A 22,231-nucleotide genomic window follows, 5' to 3' on the forward strand; every position below is an offset into this window, starting at 1 on the left:
TTATAATTATAAATAATGTTTTTTTTTATTATTTTTTTTTTTATTATCAATGTTGTAACAACAATGGATCTTGAGCTCAATATGAAAAGGGCTGCCACGACCACGTGGGTGAAGGATGGCAATGGAAAAATTTGGGTCACCAAGTGACCTCAGTGCCCCAATTGCTTCCAGAGGTTTCGCTGCTACAAAGCCCTTGGGAAAAATTTGTCTGGGTGCTAGCGCTACAAATTTAAGAAATGTATGGGTGTTGTGGCGGAGAAAAATATTCCCGTATAAATTAAGAAGGAGTTGTGGAGGGGGTGGGAGCAAATACGGAATGCTGCCACCCTCTAATGCTGGCACCTTCATCCAATCCACCACATATCACATATCTGGAGGAAAAATTTGAATAATTGGTACTATTTTTATTTTTGACTATTAATAATATTTGTTTTTATTGCGCAAGATTCTGCTACCCTAGATCCTCCATAGTCTACCATAAAAATAAATATTGAGTAAATAAATAAAAGTATTATTTCTGTTTAAAATTTGGTCTAAGAATGTGTCCCAGCTTGTCCCAAATAGTGCCACCTATTGGCAGTTTGGGTGAGCCATGGGACAAAAAGGCAATAACCGGTTCCATTTAGCGCGCCATCTGTGGGGAAATTTGGAATGTAAAAACAGCGCGCGAGGTTTGAAAATCGTTGAGAGATCTTTGAAAGCTTAAAACGAGTTTGAAATGTTTGATTGAATCCTACTGAATATTAATATATATATTCATAAATAATATAATCAATATTCGTTTTAACGGGAGACTGAGGAAGGATCCAGACTCGCCATGCTTCGTGTAGAAACTTCAATAATAGAAAAAACCCAGCGGCACCACCTGGGGAAGAGGACACTGATCCAAAGAGGATTCAGGGATCCAATTATTCCAATTATCCAATAATTCTGCCACCAGTATTCTCCAGGTGACATTCAGAACATGGATTCAGATACTCGTCCGAGTAAGTCCCCGAAAGGAATCGACTATTTTTTCCCAATTCCCAGCTCCGAAGTCCCTTTTACTACCTCAGCTTCATATGATCGATCAGAGCTTCCATAGTACATTTACATCCTTCAAATAAAGTAAAGTAAGACGAAAATATATTCGTCTTGTATTATAGTTCGACTGTCTGGTTTCACGCGATCTAGTCCTCGGTTCTAAAGCTATCGACTCCAAACGAGACGACATCCTTTTTAAAAAGGATGCAAAGTCGAAACAGGCGACTAGCGAATAGCCATACCTTTAGATTTTTTCAAGATATCCCTTATGATTTCTTTCATTGGGCTTATTAAATTTAATTGTAGATAAGGATCCAATGTCTGAATAGTTCGGCGTTAATACGATAAATATTTTCGCTTTTCGCTTTTCTCAAAACAGTGTTGCTAAAATAGTTGATCTCAATTTCTCGAAAAGGTATGAACTTAAGTGAAATTTTCACACAACCTTCTGAATTTTATTTATTTATTTTATATCATATAATATAATTTCCAGAAGACTTTGAGATCTACGGGCTTATACAGACAAATGGTTAGACGGGTGTGGTTATGTTGAATGTTGAATTTATTTTATGAAAAATTAACCATTTTAGTATTAGCCACTTTCAGTACCACTTCAGATTATAACAAAAACAAATGCTTGCAATAATTTTCGCTTTTATTATTGTCGTATTACCAATCTAAACTTGAACTAGTTTACATTTACGCATTTATCCAACTATACATAGAGCTTTGCTTAACTAAATTAAATAAAACTGAAAGTTTACAGGTTAGTTGCTAAAAACATTTATGGTACACTTAGGACGTAGAGCAGCCTTAGGTTAAAACTTGAAATTAAGAATGTAAATGGATTATGTAGGACTCGCAGACTGCTGAAAACATTACACAGTTTTGGCTTGGATTTGAATAAAATTCTAATTCGATTCATTCGCTTTTTGTTTTATTTGTTTTTCAGCTGCCTTGTGGATATATAGATATAGTGCTCTGATCAAAGTCTTTAGGAGGCCGTGAGCTGAATTGGTGTATCTGAGGTAATAACGAAAGAGCAGAGCATTGTGCGTAAACTTAATTAGGCGCTTAATTTGCCATTACGAACTAATAAACATTAAACAACTAACAAAGCGCATTTATGCATTTATTCATGATGCCTCATGATATTATTTATGATAATTAATAATGCGCAAACAGGCGACATTATAGCGCACATCCTCACACACACACACACTCCTATCTATTTACACACACTCCCACACAACTGACTGTACAACTTTAGCTGACAACTGCAGGGACATTAATTAGCTGCAACAGCAACAAACATAATGGATTTATGCACGTTAAAAGCGACTAATTATGTTACGGATTTTTCTCCTTATTCTATTCTATCTTTTTTCTACATCTGCAGCTTATATTTAGAATTTTTGTTTCCTCCTGGTGTAACTGCTTTGTTTTCATCCTGTCAGATGGGACGAGATTTCAACGTTCTCCGCCTCCGCCTCCGCCTCCGCCACTGCCGCCAGACGATGCAGCCAATGCAGCTGCTTCCTGAGTTTTGCACGCAATTTGCGATATTTAATGCCTCCTCCTCCTCCTGCTCCTCTTCCGTCTCCGGCTCCGCCTTCTGCCACTCCTACTGCCATGCCGCCTCCTAATCCTCCGGTGAACAGCTGCTATCACGTGCCCGTGGACAAGTCGTCTTTGAGCCATTGAGGAATGGGCCGCGAGCCTAGCTTTTTGAGCAACTTCACCAGCGCCGTATTGTGATTCAGATAGTAGCTGCCGGGGGAAAAAGCAGAAAAAGATACATTCCATCAGTACAGAGAATAAAAGCAAACGAAAGGTGGGGGAGCAATTAGAATTTCAAATGGCGCGGCTGCTGCCTCAGACAGAACTATTATGCAGATCATACGCGGGATAAGATCCCCGTTTCAGCAAAGTTTTTGGAATATTTTACTCAAGGGTTCTATCCGGTGATGGTATTTTATGAACAATTCCAAGCTTAAACGTTTCTAACTTAAATTTAATTTAATTTGTATATTAGGTAAGCAAGTCTTTATAGTCAGATAGTTCGTCTAACAAATGCCAACATAAATAAATAACAAGCTTAGATATGCCCAAGCCATTTCCCATTTGGCTTTCAGAGAGCCCCCTACTCCCTGTGATAAATATCCACATTTGCAATCATCTTGATGAAACCCCACATGGAAACAAATTTAGCCCACTTACAGCTATTTTTTACTTGGCCAACTCCCCTGATATATTTCCCATTTACTCCAATTGAATGCCTCACAAAGTAGTTCATCTGTCCATCTTCCTCCTCCTCCCTCGTCCCACATTCACTTCCATCACCGCTTCGTGTGGTGGGTGCCCCAGAAAAAGGATTCGCCAGCAAATCGCTTCCCTTGTCAACTGACAACAGCTGGCATACCGACAAAATCGCAGTACAGGAAAGTGCACTTTTAGCGGCCGCAAAGTGCCAGATTCCCACCCACTACACCAAATTCTTGGCCAGCAAAAAAAAGGGGACTTTTGTCCACCAGACCTATGTATACCCACACATATGTTCATTAATCCTTCACTCAAAGCAGCTGCCTCTGCTCCTTTGGCCTGCCCGGCCCAAATCACTCACACCTACACACGAGTGATGGCCTTAACTTTTCCCAATTTCCTCCATTCCCGATTTCCCCACCTTTTTCCGATTTTTTGTGTGTTTCCATTTTTTTTGCAGGATAAGGGTATACCCAACTTGTAGGTGCTATGGTTATGGTATATTTAAATGTATATTCTCACAATTTGTCTGACCTGGGTACCTATTTAATTCAGTACTCTTTACTTTAGAAGTCCAAGTTCATCTTTAAGATAGGGTGCTATGGTTTGAGCTGCTAGTAAAGGGTACATTATAGTCTGATCCGCTTTTTAGAAATTTTTTTTTGGATAGCTCCACCTCTGCGAACTTCGATTTTACTCACCGCTGCAACAGCTTGGCGCTGCGCTCATCCATCGTCGGGTACTGACGGCCCTTGGACTTGCCCAGGCATTTATTGCGCTTCTCGCTGACGGCCTGGCAGTAGAAGCCCTTCTTCACGTCGTAGCGCAGGTGATTTGAATAATCGAGCAGCGGCTGGATTTTGAGGAAGCGCTGCAGCTCGTTCATCACATCGATGGGATTCAGGCGCAACTGTTCGCCGTCGATGATGTGTAGCTGCTGGGCCGGGTAGTAGGCCAGCCAGTGCTCCAGGTGTTGGGCGTACTTGCCGGGATTCAGGCAGCGGTTTCGCAGGTCCTTCAGCGCTCTCGGTGCGGAGTCGCCTGCCGTTATGACCTGCCAAGTGGTTGAGGTGAGAAATGCAAAACGAAAGGTGGTAAGTCACTGAACGATTCAAGCACTTGACGAAATTTTTAATCTTAAAATTTCATTTTAAAAACTTTATGGAAGCTAAGGTTGTATATTATTTTAAAATGATTAAATTATTCACTATTATGACCTTAAAGTATCTACATTTCTATCTACAGATATTCATTTACAAGAAAACACTTTTAATTGTGACAAGCCACTTCTTATTTCTGAAACCTACACATGCTACACATCTTTAATAACAAAAGCTCCTGAGGGCTCTTTCCGCTCCATACGTTTTTATTGAAAGTGTAGATTGGACAGGAATTGTGGAGGCGAGGACGACGAACCAGTTTTGAGGGTCCTGGTCCTGTGGCCCGGACACATGTCAGAGCAAGCTGCCGCCAGAGTAATCTGAAGCATTCGTACATGTGTTAGTTGTGGGACAAGCTCGGGTGCAAATAGAGAATTCTCCAGCACGGAATTCACATGAAATGTGCCAAAGAATCAACGAAAGATGCCGGAGGAAGTGAAGCACCTACTTGCCACAATGAAGCCGGATGTCCCACAAGTTGCCCGAATTAAAACTGGATTTTCTTTCATTTCCTCTGTTGTTTGTTTTGACTCGATTTGCTTTTGAGGTGAACCCGAATGAGTTTTCCTGCTTGCCTGAATGTTTCTTTTCTATCTCCCCGGATCGGGGGACTAGGGGACAGGAATGGCAAATTGGGGAATTTCATCTCCCCGATTCGATACAAAAGTGGATGTCGGAAAACTCAACTCAATTATTAGAAACTAATGACGCAACTTTATTTAAATTATTGAGAAAACTATGCCAGCAATGCTTTAAACTTGTCCATACCTGGTAGAAACTATAGTTGTTGGCTATCACATCGCCATGGGCTTTTTGGTGTTGGTACCAGGAGTAGGCCCTCTTCGCCGGCGATATCAGGATTGTCACAATCTTGGCATGCGGCAGCAGGGAGTGAGCCCGTTTCGGCACCGCCTCTCCGTCGAAATAGGTGGCACTCTTCTCGAACATGAACCGCGGCGATCCCAGCTGCGTGGGCATCGGAGAGCTGGTGTTCGGCATCGCTTCCGACGGAAAGAAGTCCATGTACCAGTCCAGGCCCCGATAGTAGTTGTTCCCGTTGAAGAACTGCACCTCCTCGAAGGTCTCCGGGCTGGCGATGTTGCTCGCCACACTGCCGTGCATCGAAAGGAATGTATACAGGGCCGTGGTGCCTGTTTTCTGGGGCCCGATCACCAGGAACTTGGGCAGCGAGTCGCAGTTCTTGGTCTTCGACCAGATCTTCTTGTGCCGCACGTCGTCGCAGGGGTTGCCCCAGACGGGGTCCACCTCCTCGGGGTGGAGCCGGAAGTACATCTCGGCCAGCTGAATGGGCGGCGCCGAGGCCAACTTCAGGTTGGTCCAGCACTGCAGGAACTTGATCACCGATTGGAATGTGTACAGGGCCAGGCGATCTGAGCCGTAGTTGGACATGTGCGTCATGAAGATGTTGATGGGATTGTAGACTATCGTCTGGAAGAGCTCCCCGCCCTGTATGGACTCATCTAGCTTGTCCCGCCCCCCGGGATACCGGTCGATGTACATGGTGTGGGTGAACAGGCCACAGGTCTGTCGGGGCAGCACCATTATGTTCCGGTGGATGAACCCCCTTCTCAGCCGGGCTGGTCGCAGGTGGGGATACTCCTCCGTGGACGTCACCTTCACGTTCCACACCTTCTTCCAGGCCAGGTAGAGCAGCTCGTGGGCGGGATAAACGCCCGAGTGATGTGGTGATATGGAGTACCCCGAGTCCGTGGGTATGTTGTGCTCCAGAGCGAAGGCGTAGTTCAGCTGCATTTCGGCCATCAGGAGCGTCAGGTTGTCGTACAGATGCGGCTGCTGGTGCTTCCACATGTGCGAGAACCAGTTGAACTCTTGGACGTTCTGCAGGAGGAAGTCGTCGCCCAGGTTCTCCTCCCGCGTTCCGTGGTGGTAGTACTTCCCGGAGAATCCGAGGTTGAACCGGAAGCCTGGCACCATCGCGGCTATGTTCTTCTGCGTGGCTATCAGCGCCCGGACATCGTCTGGCCGCAGTCTCGTGCCCTTCTCTCCCACAAATATGTCGTCTATGTCCACCAGAAGCATGCGCTCCAGATTAAGACTGAGCTGTCCATGGCTGAGGTAGCTGAGGGCATCGAGGAACACCAAGCGGTGCAGCCAGAAACGCAAGCTGCTGCCGAAAAGTACCCTCTGTATGCCGTCCAGCTGCCCGCGATCCTGGAGGACCGTCGTCAGGGGCAATTGTACTTGGCCCACACTGTCCGCCGGGTACTCCTGGGTGTTCCTCTGGGCCCACTCCACCGGCTCGTAGGTACTGTGGTTATGCTGGAAGACCGCCCAGTCGTCGCCAGGCAGTGCCCCCCAGGCGGTTTCGCCTGCTCGCGTCAGCCGGAGGACCGACGAGGCGGGGTTCAGACTGGCATCCCTCAGTCGCAGGTTCGTGTTCACGAAGAGTGGGAAGTCCCGCAACTGGGCGCCCACCAAGGTCTCCTCGCTGGGACTCACGAAGCCCACAATGCCCACCGAGTACTCCCGGCAGTACTTGTCCAGCAGCTCGCGGTTCCACTTGTCCATGTTGAGGTACTTGTCCAGGTTCTCGAACACAATCACGCCGTACCGGCCCTTGTCCAGATTGGTGAGAACTGGAAGACTCTTCCCGGCCACCTCGATTTTGTATCTGAAAAGAAGACAAAGAATAAGATTAATAGAAACATATGTACATATATTTAATTAAATTAAAGGAATAACAGGTTACCTCCATTGGCATCACAATCGACAACAAAGCATGACCCAATAAAGCGATTTTTTCTCCTTTTCTAACCACCAGATTGAAATAAATGCTATCACTAACGGTAAAAATATCCAAACGTCATAACTGTCAAATTCGAAACAACATGGCGCCCACAATGGCGTCAGTGGGAAAGAGACAGCGCAGAGGATATGAAAGAAAAGAGCGCTTGTCAAACGGGACATTCATTGAGAGTGTGGGAAAATGAGATAGAGAAATCCTTCTTGGAGATTCTTGGAGTTTAGAAGTGCACTGAGAGCTGCATATGACATCTGGCTGTCAAAAGCTGTTTGTCCTGACAAGCCATGGGGAGCGGGCGACAGAGACGGATGGGATGGGTGGGGGCGGCCTGACACTTGCCATTCGGATTCCCAAACGTGAGCTGCATCCGATAAATTTTGTTTGTTTTGGCCGGGGAGATGAGCTTAGATTGGTCTGTCAAGAAAATGAAGGACACGTATATACATATATCTGCCTTCCACTCTGCCCATCCAGCCAAGCATTTATTTATAAACTGATATTTTCACTCAACTATAGAAACGCATTCTTAATTCATTCCCATATACATATCCCGCACAAGGGGAGAGGAAAGAAAAACAATAACCACACCGTGCCATAATTACATTCAACATGGTTGTATAAATATTCAGCATCCTTATGAATAAAATCAATTTCAATATTATTATTTTCGCTGGGTAAACCTGCTAAACGCTGTCCCTCGCCCTTCGCTCTTCGCCCTCCGACCTCAGTCCCAGTAAATATTTTGCATAAATATTAAAATATTTTCACTGATATGGAATTTCCAATTGATTGAATTTCACGTCTGTCTCTGTGCACTACTCTATCCTCTTGCCCTTGGCTGGGGCTGGCGCAGGGAATGCCTATGCATATGAATGTGAACCGAATGTCGGTTTTGGTTTTGGGTATATCCTGTAAAGGCCGCCGCAGCCAGCAGCCAGTAGCCAGCATCCTGGACCCGAGATCCAGCGCACACTTCCTGCCGGTGTGCGTCCGTGTTGACCATTTAGTGGATTTTAAAGCTAAACAAACCAAGCTCGTGACCGAGACCCAAACCGAACCCGAAACCAAACTCGGCGATCCTCCGTTCAGAATGTTGTCCACTTTATTCAATATGCCAGGCGGTGTTTCCACCATTTAAGAGCCCAGCCAGCCCACGTAAAAGCCGAAACGCGACATAAAAAGCCAATGGCTGCTCCATTGCCCCGGCCATTGTAAACATTTTATTTTTTCCTTAATTTTTTTTCGGGTTGCGGCCACATTCGCCGAAGCATATTAAAAATATTTGCAGCAGCTCTACCGTCGCTGCATACAAAAGTCATAAAGCAAAACAGTTTATACATGTCTGAATGTGGTGCTCCGATGGGTCCGAATACCCACGTAGAGACACAGTTGAGGGAAATATTTTAAAAGCACAGTAAGGTTTCTTAAGGATTCCTTCAAAAGCTTTCTTTAGTAAATGTTCTTTCCAGCATTTAAGTACATTTAATATTTCGAGTTCGGTGTCATAGCTCCCAGGACGCCCTTCAATCCCGGCACCCTATTATTTCCCCCACCACTGTGCATATGAGCTATGATGGTTTGCCGGGGGCGTGGCACATTATTGATAGTTTTGTGCGATGGGCCCGACAAAAAACGGAATGACTTTTGGCCTCCGCCCGCATCACCCGCAGAGTTATGGAAGTTGAACGGCGGGCCCCGCCAGGGAGACAAAATATAAAATCAGGTAGGGAGTTTACGGGACTGGTGGGCTGATGGGCCGGATGGGTGGCTGGATGGCTGGGCGGTTAAAACGCTGACACACTGCATGCATTGCATATTTTATGGCGCGTCAACACGAGACCATGTGTCACCCGGCAGGGGGTCTCCATTTTGAAGTGGAGCCCGGGATTCCGCAGCAAGCCCATCAAAGTGGTCATTTATGTTCCGACCGGATATTGAAAAATGGCACGCCCGGCCAACGCCCGAGTGCAAAATATAAGAAGGTAAATTAAGTCACAAAAGGGAGCTTTCAGGTCGAAAGGGGATATGACCTGCAGGAGGTGCATAAAAGGCGAGTAAAATACTGGAGACGATTAAAGTTAATGATGGTATAAAGTGAAAGGATGCCGTTTAATATACATATGGTTTTATTAAACCTTTTGAATATTAAATGGAGGTAATGTGTTAATCAATAAAATAATATAGCGACTATTTAACATATTATTTATTTAATATTTAAGATGTTAAGCCCCTCGAGTAGCCTATAATACCCCAACCCCCATCAGACGACATCACTGGGCCCTGCAATTTCCAAAGGAATTTCCATAGCATACCTTTCAGGTGTGGAAAGCAGAAAAAAAAAAAAAAAACACAAAAAAAGCTACCAAGAGGTGCCCAGGCCGAGGGAGATTTAACGCCAACTTCTGCTAGGTTATTCGAGTGCTGTAAGAGCATTAATTAAAGCGTTTTATCTGCGCAAAATGTTTGTTTAATTAACTATATAATGACACTCTCCTCTGTGCATTCGAGTATGTACGGTGTGTGTGTGTGTTGATATTTGAAATTTAATTGCCAGACAGAGGGGCAAGGCGAGGGAGCTGATGAAGTTCATTTACAGGCCCGTAGCGGATTTGTTTTAAAAACCCATTACCGGGTATTACTTGCAAGTAAATAAATGTTGCTTTTTTTCCTGCAACCCGGCTACGGATACGGCTACGAGTGTTTCTGTGTTAGAGGACTCACGCTCATTTGTTTGCATTTATATGGGGTGTTAAATTATCCTCAGGATAAGCGTTAAAGTGCAAATGGCGGCGTGGGCGAGAGCTTCCATACTCCAGCAGGGGAGCATACCATAATATTTTCATAAAATATATTCAATTATTAAACCTCCTTCTCTAAATATTAATTGATTTCTTTTGGTTTTCATCTTTGTTTTTCTTACTTTTTATTTGAAATTCAGACAATTATAAGGTAACTACATATTCGAGTATACACAGTTTCCTCACTCGGATACCCTTTTGCCACCTTCGCTCCAAGTTTTCCTGTTCTTCTTCTTGTCGCTGTTTCCGGTTTGAAGGTGCATGCTTCTCTGTCCGTCCGTCTGTCTGTCCGTCTGTCTGTTTGCATGTTTGTTTGTCTGAGTGTGTTGGCGCTGGTTGGCAAGTTCCTGCTGGAAGCAGCGCCTGGGTGTGTTTGTGGCGCGGCTGCTTTCGCTTGTCGCTTATGCAACGCATTAAATGGGCTTAGTTTTAGTTGACTTCCCACTGCCACTTTGGCTTACAGGGTCTTGCTTCGGCCCTCTCGCCCCCACCCAGCCGGCCAAACACTCCACGGCCGGCACAGTGTTTGTAATTTCATTAGAGCGCTTTGGGGCAGCTTCATCTCGGTGGCACATCTAGCTTAGCCTTGTTGATATTTGCGTTAGGAAATTAAGCTGTAGGGCGTATCGCAAATACGGATTACTGCACTGGTTGAAAACTGCTCAGGAGGGGATGTATCTCCTTTACTTTTCATCGATTATGTTCAAGGAATTGAGATCCTAAGATTATCAACCGAATTGGATAGCCTGAAGGAAATAACAAATATTTAAATAAAATAAAGTTAAATATTTTGTTTCCAGTGCATTCCCAAGATTGAGTTAGCCATTGCCCATAATCGAACAAATCCACCGCATTTATTTGGCCAAGTGAGCCGCCATTTAAAGCCGTGTTCATGCCGGTCCTGTGGCCACCCTGGCGACTTGATCCCTGCCATAAGACCCACCGACCATATGGGCCAGCCCTAAAAGTTGGGCAATGGAAGAAGTGGCGCCGCGAGCCAAAGTTTCAGCTTATTAGCCGTGAGTAATGATGCAATTAGCAGGGTCATGCCATGGTCTGCCTCCTGATTACTTGATTATGTGAGCTGGGTTTCCCAGACACATGTGCCAATTAGTTGCCAGGTGACCGAAGGACGATTGATTTTTATCAGAGGTACATACCCTGAGGCACAATGATATCAGATGAGCCCGAACAAAAGGTATATTGTATTTCTCGAATTTCTATGGATGGTTGTTCAAGTGGGTGACGAAATACATTTAAAGGAATATGTGCCGGGTCTACAGTAAAGGTAATATGAAGAGGACTACCACTGAAACATTCAATATTTAACATTAGAAGGACTTATTCTCTGACGGATATGAATCAACATTATACTTCGTCACAAGTATGTGTACAATTTTATTGTGTGGGTGACGAAATAAATTTAAAGGAATGTGTGCCGGGGCTACAATAAAGGTAAGAAGAGGACTACCATTGATAACTTAAATATTTAAAATTAAAAGGAAGTATTACTTGTACATTAATATAAATAAATATACGTATATAAATAATTATTAATTATCCTTCGTCACGAGTATTTGTACCATTTTATTGTGGATGTGACAAAATTTATATGAAAGAGTGAATGCCGTAAAGGCCTACAATTTGGGTTATTTAAAGAGCACTACATGGTACATTCAACATTTAAAATAAAATGTACATGTAAGATACTAATAAATATTAAATATCCCTCGTCATGAATATTTGTATTTTTATGTTTCTTGGGCTTATAAGAATTTGTTGCAAAGAGCACTACAATATATGTTATGAGAAGAGCTCTACAAGTAATACATTGTTTTAAAATTAGAAGGTTGTATAACATATAAATTAATATTAATTGCCATTCGTCACGAATCTACCTCTTTATTTGTTTCGCACGTTTAAGAGCTTACGTCACTGAATTTCAATCTCAAATTGAGGTTTTCCATCGAAATTAACTCTGGGAACTACAAGCTAAAATTCCTGCCTAGAGCTTAAAGGTATTTCATTGAGAACCAACACATATTAACCTCCAGAATTTGTAGCCCAATTTACAGTCTACGTATGCCGTTCGAAGTGGTCTATTAGAAAGTTGGAGCTCCGCCCACAAGCCACTCGCATTTCCAGTTTAATTCCGTGCGTATTAAGACATTTTCCCCATGGCCTATAATTTTCAAGCGTAATTAACCCCACATCCCCGCCTGAGGAAGGACTTCAAGTGGAATTGCTTTTCTTTGGCAAAAAGCACTTTACCGGTCGCCTAAGCAACTCGCTGAGTAATCTATATATCATAAATAAAAACACTCGACGAGGAGGAGGACCTGGCCTTCTGTGGGCGGGCGAGAGGCGGAAGTACTTCTGGCTCGGGACACTAAACAATGTGAAAATTATACAACAAATGGCCATTATATGGCATCGACTGGGAGGAGTCGCAATCGCTGGGGTTCGCAGCTAACCCCGCCATATATTCTTTCATCCTTTCGGTAAGGACAATAAATGAGTTTAAACTAGAAAATTTATTATACGCCGCGAAACTACTTAAGCCCAGGAGCAGGGAGCAGAACCACACATAGAAGGAGACACGCGAAGGCAATGTCCTTAAAGTCGAGACGCGACTTGTGAGCTCTCCCCCGCCTTTTTAGGCCAATATAATCACGCAACCCAGACCCAGACGACAGCTCCGGGAACGGTGGGCGAGTGTCGGGGGTAGCCTCCTGCTGCTTGAGTAATTCAATAAAATAACCAATTTGTTGAAAAAAGAAAGGAGAAGAAAATAATATAACAACAAGCGACAACAACAAGCCAACAACAAGCAAAAAGCCAACTTGTCACACAAAACATGGGTGGGCCAGAATAGAGGTTGCGGGGTGGGTTCTTGGGGGTCTGGGGGCCAAAAGGTTGCGGGAACAATCTCTGGGAACAGCAGCCAACAACTCGAACTGCCGCGTCACGTGCCAAGCGCTAGAGCAAAAATATTTTTCCTCCTTTTTTATATTTTTCTGCACAAGCACTGCCAGTCCACAGATGGGAAAAAAGCATAAAGACCCATACCCATATGTATAGTATGGCTGTACTATATATACCTATACGTATGTGGACTATATTGCATGGCCATTGTCGTGGCCTAAACAGTGGAAAACATTTCAATGAAATCTTAATGAAACGATTCCTACAAATTGAATTTGGATTTGCGGAATTTTTAATTGCAACTGAAATGGAATTTTAAATTCCAGCACAAGTCTTGGGGCTAAGCAAGCATTTAATAAATTAAATTCCGGTTGCATGGATTTATTATGGGGATTTGTGGAATTTGTAATTTTAAAAGGAAATGGAGAAATGCTGCGAGAAATAACTCAAAAATGGCCGATCACACATTAAATATTTATGATGGACTCTCCAGCCTAAAGAAAGCAAGTAACTTGTTTTAAAAGTTGCCTCAATATTGCTCAATATTTATGAGATGACAATACAGGAACAATATAAATCCCTCAATATTTATGAAAAAGTTGCAATTCCATGAACGAATTATCTAATTTTACAGGCCATTGATTCCCACTGTGGCACTGCAGACACAGCACAGCTGCCTGGTGGCTGGTTAAACTCCATTGACTTGTGAAAAATTGAAAATAAAAATTTTCCGCGACATTATTAAAGTAAACATTGGCGAAAAGGGTGTGATTATGACGAGCCAAGCGAGGAAAGCTGAGCCAAGGCAGCCAAGGATAAAGCCGGAGAACCGAGCCGGGCCAAAAGTCTTCTAGAACCGGGTCGGGTGGCTGTCGTTGCCATGGCAAGCATCCAATTGTGGTGGCTGTTTATGGCGTTTGCCATGTGTCTGTGCGAATTGACGTCAGCGGGGCCATGGCGGGGGATTTTGGGATAAAATGGGAGCTTCTGCTGGCGTGCCCTGCCGTACCGTGCTGCTCCACCGAACACACCGCTGCTGTTCGTTATTCGCCTTTTGCCATTTCGCGTTTTAAAAAGTTCAGGCTCCCAGTGGCGCAATCAGCGCCCAGAATAACCAAAAGGATGAGCGTCGTTTTCGGGATGAGCCACCACAAAGCATGCTACATTATTCACACACCCCCGCAGTCGCTCAGCTCATGCACTATGGGTGCTTCTTGCTGGGTGGTTGTTGGTGGGTTGTGGGTGGTGGCGGGTTCAAATGATAACAATGCTGCTGATGACTTCCGCGTGCTGACTTGACTGCCTGACTTACCCATATACACCGCCAATACCCCCATGTATAGCCCCGACCAAATCAAAAATTGAAAATAAGGTTAAGTAGCTATTAGGCGCATAATGCATTGGGGCATGGCTTCGTGTACATTATAAATGGCAATTTAATAAACGACTTGTGCTACGACGGAGGGAAATCGATGCACTAACAGAAAATATTCTAGTAATAATATTAAAACTGGAGTAGAGTGTAGAGTAGTTTCGCTCTTAATATCGATTTGATAGCCATAACAAAAATCTAACCAAAAGCAAACTCAATTATTTCCATATGAGTTACAAAATATAGTTCATTAATTGCCCATCTAAGACCAATATTGTGGAGCTTTAAGATTTCTCCTTGTGTGCCATAGCAAGCTATTGAAGCGATGTCTTTTGGGCCGCGTAATTACCTTGGAAATTTTCATTAGAATTTCACGGCGCATTACAGCCAGAAACTTGGTGTGTTAATGCCACACCCTCCTCCTTCCCTCGTTTCGATCCCCTGCAGGCCTTTTTCTGGAGGCCATCCAGTTTTCTTTCCTGTTTTTGGGGGGAGGAGCACCATGCCATAGCCCCAGGATGGCACACAAATGGCGGCAGCCCGGGCGGAAAAACTTTCGCAAAACTTTGCATACTTGCTGGCGCGTCGCCTTTTGCCAGAAATTTGTATGTACATTGTACCACGTTGGCCATTTGTCCGGAAAAAGGAAGAGATCCCAAAAGCTGGCAATCAATCAATTGGCCAGTCTCTCGACTTGGGCGGCTAATTGGAGCGGCTAAAAAGCATGGCCATCCAAGTCCATTAAAGAGGGCCAAAATCAGGGATTGGAAAGCTCGGATAGTGCCCTACTTGAAATTCAGCGTGATTTCTACAAATATTGAATAAATTTCTGTCTTTCGGGCTGCAGAGAGCTGCAGCTCTGCAGGTCGGTATTACGCATACGTCAAGTGCGACACTTGAGGAGTCAGCGAGTGAATTTTTCATGGCTAATTGATTGGCAACTTGGGAGCAATGAGCAGCGTCGCTCCGGTTCATAAATAATGGATAATGGGGCGACGCGAGTGCTAGGAATGTCGCCAGCACAGATAGCGCTATAGAATGCACCTGTGACCCCCGCCACTCACGCACACAGACACACTTAACCCCGCACACACACTAACACACACACAGAGAGATTTCAATAATGGCTGCCATGGCGTTGGCGACAACTTTGATTGCCCGAGCATGTGGGCAGGCGGTGGGAGGGCAGGCTTCCAGCTCCAGGAACAGCTCCAGGCAGTGCAACAAACTTAAACTACATTACATGCCACGACAATCCTTCTGGCTCTGCTTGTGCTTCGTCCTTACACTACAAAGAGCCACACTTTCAGGTTACTTTTGAAATAAAAACAAAAAAAATTTATAGAAACTAGGACTAGGATTAGCAATAAGATATACCTCAGTAAGAATTAGAGCCTCAAAAGGAGGCATCTCTATAAGAGTATACAAGTCCCCTTATTTTGTATCCGTGTACTTTTCTCCTTCCAGGGCTGTGTCATATGCATAAGTGACTGCATCATCTCGCAGCCACCCGCTCCTCAAAGTCGCACACAAAAGTCATCAGCAATAATGAGATGGTAATGTTAATGAAATTTGTTGCCCTGCTCTAGCTCCATCTCCAGCCGTTGCTGGGCAAAGTTTCGAGTGCCCGAAACCCCAAGCCAAGCAGAGCCAAGCCGAGTAAGCAGACTAGTCACTGAAGAGTACACTAATGAAGTCATTGATAAGCACAGACAAGTGCAACAACAATCCGGTCGGGTAATGGGAGTATCAAGTATCCTGCTACACAAGAAAATATCTTCTTATTTGTTAGATAATTCCCTATTACGTTCCATAATGTAAAAGATAAAAATATTTGAAACAAAGGCTGGTTTGTAGTTAAAGCCAAGTACATTATCTGGAAACTGCCTGACATCTCTGGCCATCTCTGGCGCCCACAATCGTGGCCCTTACATCTCATATGACCGAGTTGATTAGCTCATTGGAGTCATTTGCTTGCATATTCGGTTGCAGCGCGGGAGACAATGCCAGACATTACTCAACTACAGGAGAGGAAGCCATCAGATGGGTGGGACTGGAGGCTGGAGGGTGGAGGAGCTATAGCTACTCGTACTTGAAATCTCATTAAAGTTGAAGCGTTTGTCTGCTGCTGAAGCAGCCGGGCTAAGGCCCTTTGCTAGAACGACAAAATTTAATTATACAACACAAAGCCAAAAGAAAGCAGTCCAAACAACATCAACAAAAGCTGCGCCAAATTGGAATTTCGCCCTTTGACTTGTGGCCCCCGAATAAAGGCCATTCTCCTGGGGTCCCTTCTTGGCCAAGTATTTCCTTGCCGTGGCCTGTTACCACAGTTTACACAACTTACAAACAAGCCCACATGCACTGAGTCGTGCATTTTAAAAGAGTGTGAAGAAAAACGAAGGAAAAGCACAAATTTGAATATAAAAACGATGCGGTGCGGTACTGAAAAGCCAGCCACACCCCGATGCCACAGTGCAGCTGTATAATAATTGCGGTTATTTGCTGGAGGCTGCACATCCTGCGGTCAGTGCGGTTAACCAATTGGGCGGGCTCGACAGGCTCACACCTACCGGGGCAGGGGCAGGAGCAGGACACACCCACCCGAGCAGACAGCTGAATTACAAAGGCATAACCCAAGGAAAGAATAACTCTTTGTGCGCCAGAAGGTAGGCAATGGAAAACGAGTCCAGGAAAACGAGGAATGCGGAATACCCTTTGAAAGTAAATCGTGAAATTATATATCAAAGCTTAGACTGCTATTTTTATTTATTTCAACCATAATAGTACTCTAAGAAAGTGCTATTTAATGCTTTTTGTATAAACTACAGCTTTCATCTCCTGGGAGGGCCACCTGCCCACAGAGTCCTCGCAGTACTTGGCTGAAAAAAAGTGCTGACTCGGCCAGGTCGAGGCATGTGCAGACATCAGATGGCAGCCAAGGCTGGGGAGTGGCGGCACAGGTGAGACATTGGCCAGAGAGAACGAGACTTCCGCCCGGGCTGGCCCAGATGGATGTGCTGGATGGATATGGCTGACAGGGCCAGGATGCTCGGGATGCTCGGGATGCTGAGGCGGCGACGTTTGGCAGGCCACTCGACCACAAAAGCATAAGTTGCCAATTAAACTGGAATGCTTTGCTGGCAGCCCGCAGCTGCGGCACAGAGGCTGGCCACCTACCCCACCCCACCCGTTACACTTGAAATAATAATATCCACTCGAGTCGCATCTGAAGGGGCCCATCCACAGGCGAGCATGTTCGGCGAACATGTTGTGCTCGACGAAATTTTTCCTGTGGATGGTAGTGTTCGTTGTCAAATTTTGTGTTTGTCAAAATGTTCGTATGAAATTGAAATCGTTCTATTTTGACAACGTTTGCAACAACATGCTCGCCAATGGATGGCAATGTTGGCACGAACGTCAGTTTGAAAAAACGTTTTGGTAGAGAAAAATGAATAAAAAGTGCAATATTATTTTCCAATATTATTTATGGCAAATACTTATTGCCATAAGTGCAATTAGAGTGCCGCTATAGTTGTCCGTTGACATATTGATAGTTTGAAAATGTATCGAAAAATGATGTTCGCACGAATGTTGGCTCTAGTTAGTGGGGAAAATGAAATTCAAGTAGGCGAGCATGTTGACGAACATGCTCGCCTGTGGATGGGCCCCTTGAAGGATAAATACTTTGGCTAAGCAGTTAAGTTTAAATGACAAGCTCGTCATGCTTATGGCGTGTGGAACTCGCAATTATTTCTCCGAGTGCCCGGCCAGACAGAGGAGGAGCTGCCTAGCTTGGCATTAATTTCATAACCTGCCTTTTTATGGCCAACTACCCAAATTGGGTCAACATTGACAATGGCCAGGCGGCCAGAAGAGGAGCCGGAAAAGGGGCGAAAGTAGAGCATTCCGGAGTCCAGACTCCCGAGGACCTCCACTTGCCGCTTGCCACTTGCAATTCATTTCGCAACTGCCAGTGTCTCTCTGGGTTTGGGCCAGAGCGTGTGGATGTGCAGGACTGGTGTTGGTTGCGCCGCCACTTCCGCTTCCAGTTACTTTGAGTGTAATAATTATCGCCGCATCGCTGCCTTTGCAATTATGCAAATTTGTCCGAACTAATTGTCTATGATTCCTCCTTTGCCATGCGAAACTTACTTGATTCGATTGTAGACGAGCAGCTCGGCAATGTCCCGCCCCAGGCCGGAGTATGTGGTCTCCACAAAGACCAGGACCTTTGGATCGATGCGCAGCCGGGCTTCGGAGCGATGATCCGGTGCTGGGGAGGCATCTCGGACGTGTTTCCCTCCGGAATTGATCATCCTGCAGTTGATGATGGGCGCGGGGTGAGTATCGCGTTGAATAAGGCTGCAAGTATATGAAAATAAAGTAATTAGTAACTAGTTTAGGTCTTAGTTAAAGTCTTATTTCCCTCCTTTGTAATCTAATATTTGCGACAAGCCAGTAAACCCACACAGCTAGTACATTTTTCAACATTTTCCAAAGCAATTAATTGAAACAAACGAACAGCAACAGACGCTGACTTTGGGAGTCGTCGGAGGAAAAACTCATGCATAAAAAAATATGCTAGAAATAATAAAATGCCAAGCTGCACAAAGCCCCAAAATGCAACATTCCAGGGCTGGGGGGAGATAAGCGAAAAGCAACAAACTTGCCAGAGGAGATCTGTTCATCCGCAGCGCAAGATGGAGCCAAAGACGATGGGACGCTGGCGGCGTTCATTTATTGTATTTGCCTTGTGGAGAAGCGGAGGCGGGGCTGGGGCGGACCAGCAGTGACACAATACAGCCAACGTGTTGCAAGCCAAAAGTGAAGTAGCTGGGGTGCGGGCGGGCAGCCAAATTGAGATACGCGGCAACGCTGCGTATGCGTGATATTCAAACAGCGCTGGCGGTTGTTGCCACAGCATGTGCGCTGGTTTGATGTTGCGTTTGTCGCCGCCTGGTGGCTGCCACAAGATAGAAGCCAAGCCGGCATCTGTCATCCCTGCGTCTTGCCAGTAATCACAAACATGGAGAAATAATAGAACCAGCTTCTGGATGGATATCCCAAATAATCTAAGCTTTCAGAAACCTGCCATGGTTTCTCTCTCTGCACCTTGTTAACGTTCCCCAGGCCTGTCTCACACGTCTTCATTTGCCTGGCTTTCCTGGGTCCTTGTGCCTCTTCGTCCTCTTTAAAAGGCAACAATGTGGCTCATTAACAAACCAACAACGAGCTGAAAACTGAGCCATCCAATGCCAGGCCCCGAGTCCTTACTTCTCGTGTCTGCGAGGCTATATCTTTCCCTTAGCTCTTTTGGGTCAAAACTTTTCTCATAGGAGTGGAAAAGTTTGTGCTCTGGAACTAGCCGAGAATCACCTTTGACCTGGGCAACTTTCCTATTTAGATTTTATCCTGCCCTCCACTGACCACCGCCCATCTTCATTTAAGGCACCACGTCTTATCCTCCGACCGAGTGGAGCATTTTATTATAAAGCTTATGCAATTTCCACATATCCTCGTTGCTTCCGTCTGACCTTTTACGTAAAAAGGCAGTCCTGGCAGTCCATTACAACCAGCCCAGGTAGCGAAAAGTAGAATAATAATAATAACAAAAACAAGTACCTGTGAAAGCAAAGCGCTTAGGCTGCTGGCAGGCTGCAGGAACATGTGTAAAAACCCATTGCCGAGCGCCTTTCAAGTGAAATCCCCAAAATTAACAAAAACCTATTAGGCCAAGCCTGGAAATCTGCAAAGGCGCCCTGGCCGGGGTACACATGCAACCGCCCGCCTTGCAACATGCAAATACTTTTTACATTACGAAAATGGGGAAAAGTCCGGGCGGGCAGTGGGCGGTGGGAAGGCATATATGTATCCTTTTGGCAGGCTGGCAAAACTTTTGCACTGCCAAAACAAAATATTTAGATAGCAAACGAGCACACACAGCCAGCACACACGCTCACCCCCACAAACAAACGAAAATAAAACAGGTGGGTCCTGCAAAAATATCAGAAACGAGAATGCTCCGCTTCTGGTACCCGCATGCCCTATAAACATGCTGAAAAAGTAGGGGAGTTATGCTACAATACTTCGTAAATCAAAACATTAGCCATAAATATAAAGTTTCCCAGTGCAAGTCAAATTTATGCGAAATTCGTGTGAGTTAACGAAATACCTGCGAAGAACACCTAGAACGTGGTGTCTGAATGGGGAATGAAGCGTGCGAGTGCTGTGGGTTTGATATTTGAAAGAAATTAGGGGTTTTTTGTTGGCGAATGTTTTAAAAGTCGTAATGGGTTATGGTGTTACTCCAAAGAAATGGTAACTCTGCTTATCAGCTTTTGAGTGCGTCAAGTGTCAATGTCCTTTAAGTATTTTTTAGTTAGGGCTCTCGCTTACAACATAATTTATTACTTCTTCTTGTGGGAACAGTCACTTGAAACTCGATCTTTACAATTTAATTATTTGTTGAGTTCAATGTTTGAATCATAATACAATGAATTCAAGGCAGTCTACACACTGAATGGACGTTAACGAAATTTGAATGGAATACATCGGTGGATTTTAGAGGAATCATCGTATGTCGTTTTTATCGATATTTTAAAGCCAAATTACTATAAAATGTGTGCCACAAATCAAAGAATTATTAAACCTCGAAGTGCTATAGTTTCGGTGAAATTTAACATTCAATTATATTTTCGTCTTTACCTTTCTAACGAACGCGTTCAATATGAATATGAACGCGTTTGAAGCCTTTAATATGAATCTGAGCTGTGAGACTAATAATGGAGGACCAGTATCTGTGACCTATATCTATATCTGTGTACTATATCGATTCTCTATGGCTTTCAAAGTAAACCTATTTTGAATACTTAGCTCGTGCTTTTTTACTTAATTTTTTTTGCAAAATATCGATTCAAAAAATAGAAATTAGTTCACTTTTGTTAACTTTAGCTAATGTAAAATGATTAAAGTAAATATGCATATAAATTTTAAACAATTTATTTAACTTTATGGCGATTATGGCTTTATAAAACTCAATAAACCGAATTTAAATGCCTTGCTTCCTTTCTGATATATGTATTACCAAGTGGGCAGAAAAAGTGGTAAAATTTTTCATAGTGCCCTGGTTGAGGGTTAACACCACACATGTAATTGACTACATTTTTATGCAAAGGCGCCAAATTATTTCCTTAAAGATGTTGCTTTCTATTGTTAATTCTCTGATATATAATTCTAGGCTTATAACAAACGCACTTCCTTAGGATTCATCTACCAAGCCGCAATCCATGAAAACTCCTCTATCATTATTACCCAATACAATCTCCCTTCCGTTCATTATCATCCCATTGGCCGACTAACAGCAACAAAGAAACTATTTACAACTTTCGCAACCTTTGCAGGACATTTTCATAGTTGATCAGCTGGGGGAAAAGTTTGCGATTGCTTCCTACTTTCTGATGCCCAGGTCCTGCGCCAGGATGATGAAGAAATTCGTGCTGCTGGCTCAGCCTTCTTGTTTGCGTTTCGTGCAACGCTGGCGAGGCAGGCAACCTGGCCTCAGTTCGCTGATTTATTTGTGCACAGCACAAAATTTCCGTTTCCGCCGGCGATGAGGCAGAAGTGGGGGCGGTACCGTGGCCAGGTCCTCCGCCGTCAGCCAGCAAGTTTCGTTGCAAGCTTCGGTGCTGCATAAATTAGGCAACAAAAAGTCAGTTTATGCATTTGCGACGTGTTATTTATGCGGGCGTGCAACAAACTTGGCTCGCTCGCTCGCAAATGTTGCACTGTCAACGACGAAGCTGGGCCAGAGCCCTTCCAGGGGAAAGCCGAGAAACAAGGCCATGAGCGTGGCCAAGGCTTATTAGTCAAGTTGGCAGACATGACGCGGGGCGGTTTTATTGAA

The 22,231-nt window shown here is 44.4% G+C and overlaps 1 protein-coding gene across 2 annotated transcripts in view; it reads right to left on the minus strand.

Moving 5' to 3' along the window:
* Positions 1-1,657: 1,657 nt before the first annotated feature.
* sfl (N-deacetylase and N-sulfotransferase sfl) overlaps positions 1,658-22,231 on the minus strand; it is a 55,351-nt gene continuing 34,777 nt past the window's right edge. Inside the window, exons 1-5 of one of the 2 annotated variants that reach the window (XM_070280502.1) lie at positions 20,725-20,744; positions 18,481-18,690; positions 5,214-7,098; positions 3,987-4,339; positions 1,658-2,793 (exon numbers count right to left, since the gene is read on the minus strand). In XM_070280502.1, coding sequence (XP_070136603.1) covers positions 2,691-2,793; positions 3,987-4,339; positions 5,214-7,098; positions 18,481-18,690; positions 20,725-20,729 — 2,556 coding nt within the window. In that variant the 5' untranslated portion in view covers positions 20,730-20,744 and the 3' untranslated portion in view covers positions 1,658-2,690. Of the gene's footprint in view, positions 2,794-3,986; positions 4,340-5,213; positions 7,099-18,480; positions 18,691-20,724; positions 20,745-22,231 lie in introns of those variants that run through there. The other variant, XM_017247091.2, reaches the window with a different exon arrangement.

Source organism: Drosophila bipectinata, chromosome 3L (genome assembly GCF_030179905.1).
Source record: "Drosophila bipectinata strain 14024-0381.07 chromosome 3L, DbipHiC1v2, whole genome shotgun sequence".
NCBI lineage: Eukaryota > Metazoa > Arthropoda > Insecta > Diptera > Drosophilidae > Drosophila > Drosophila bipectinata.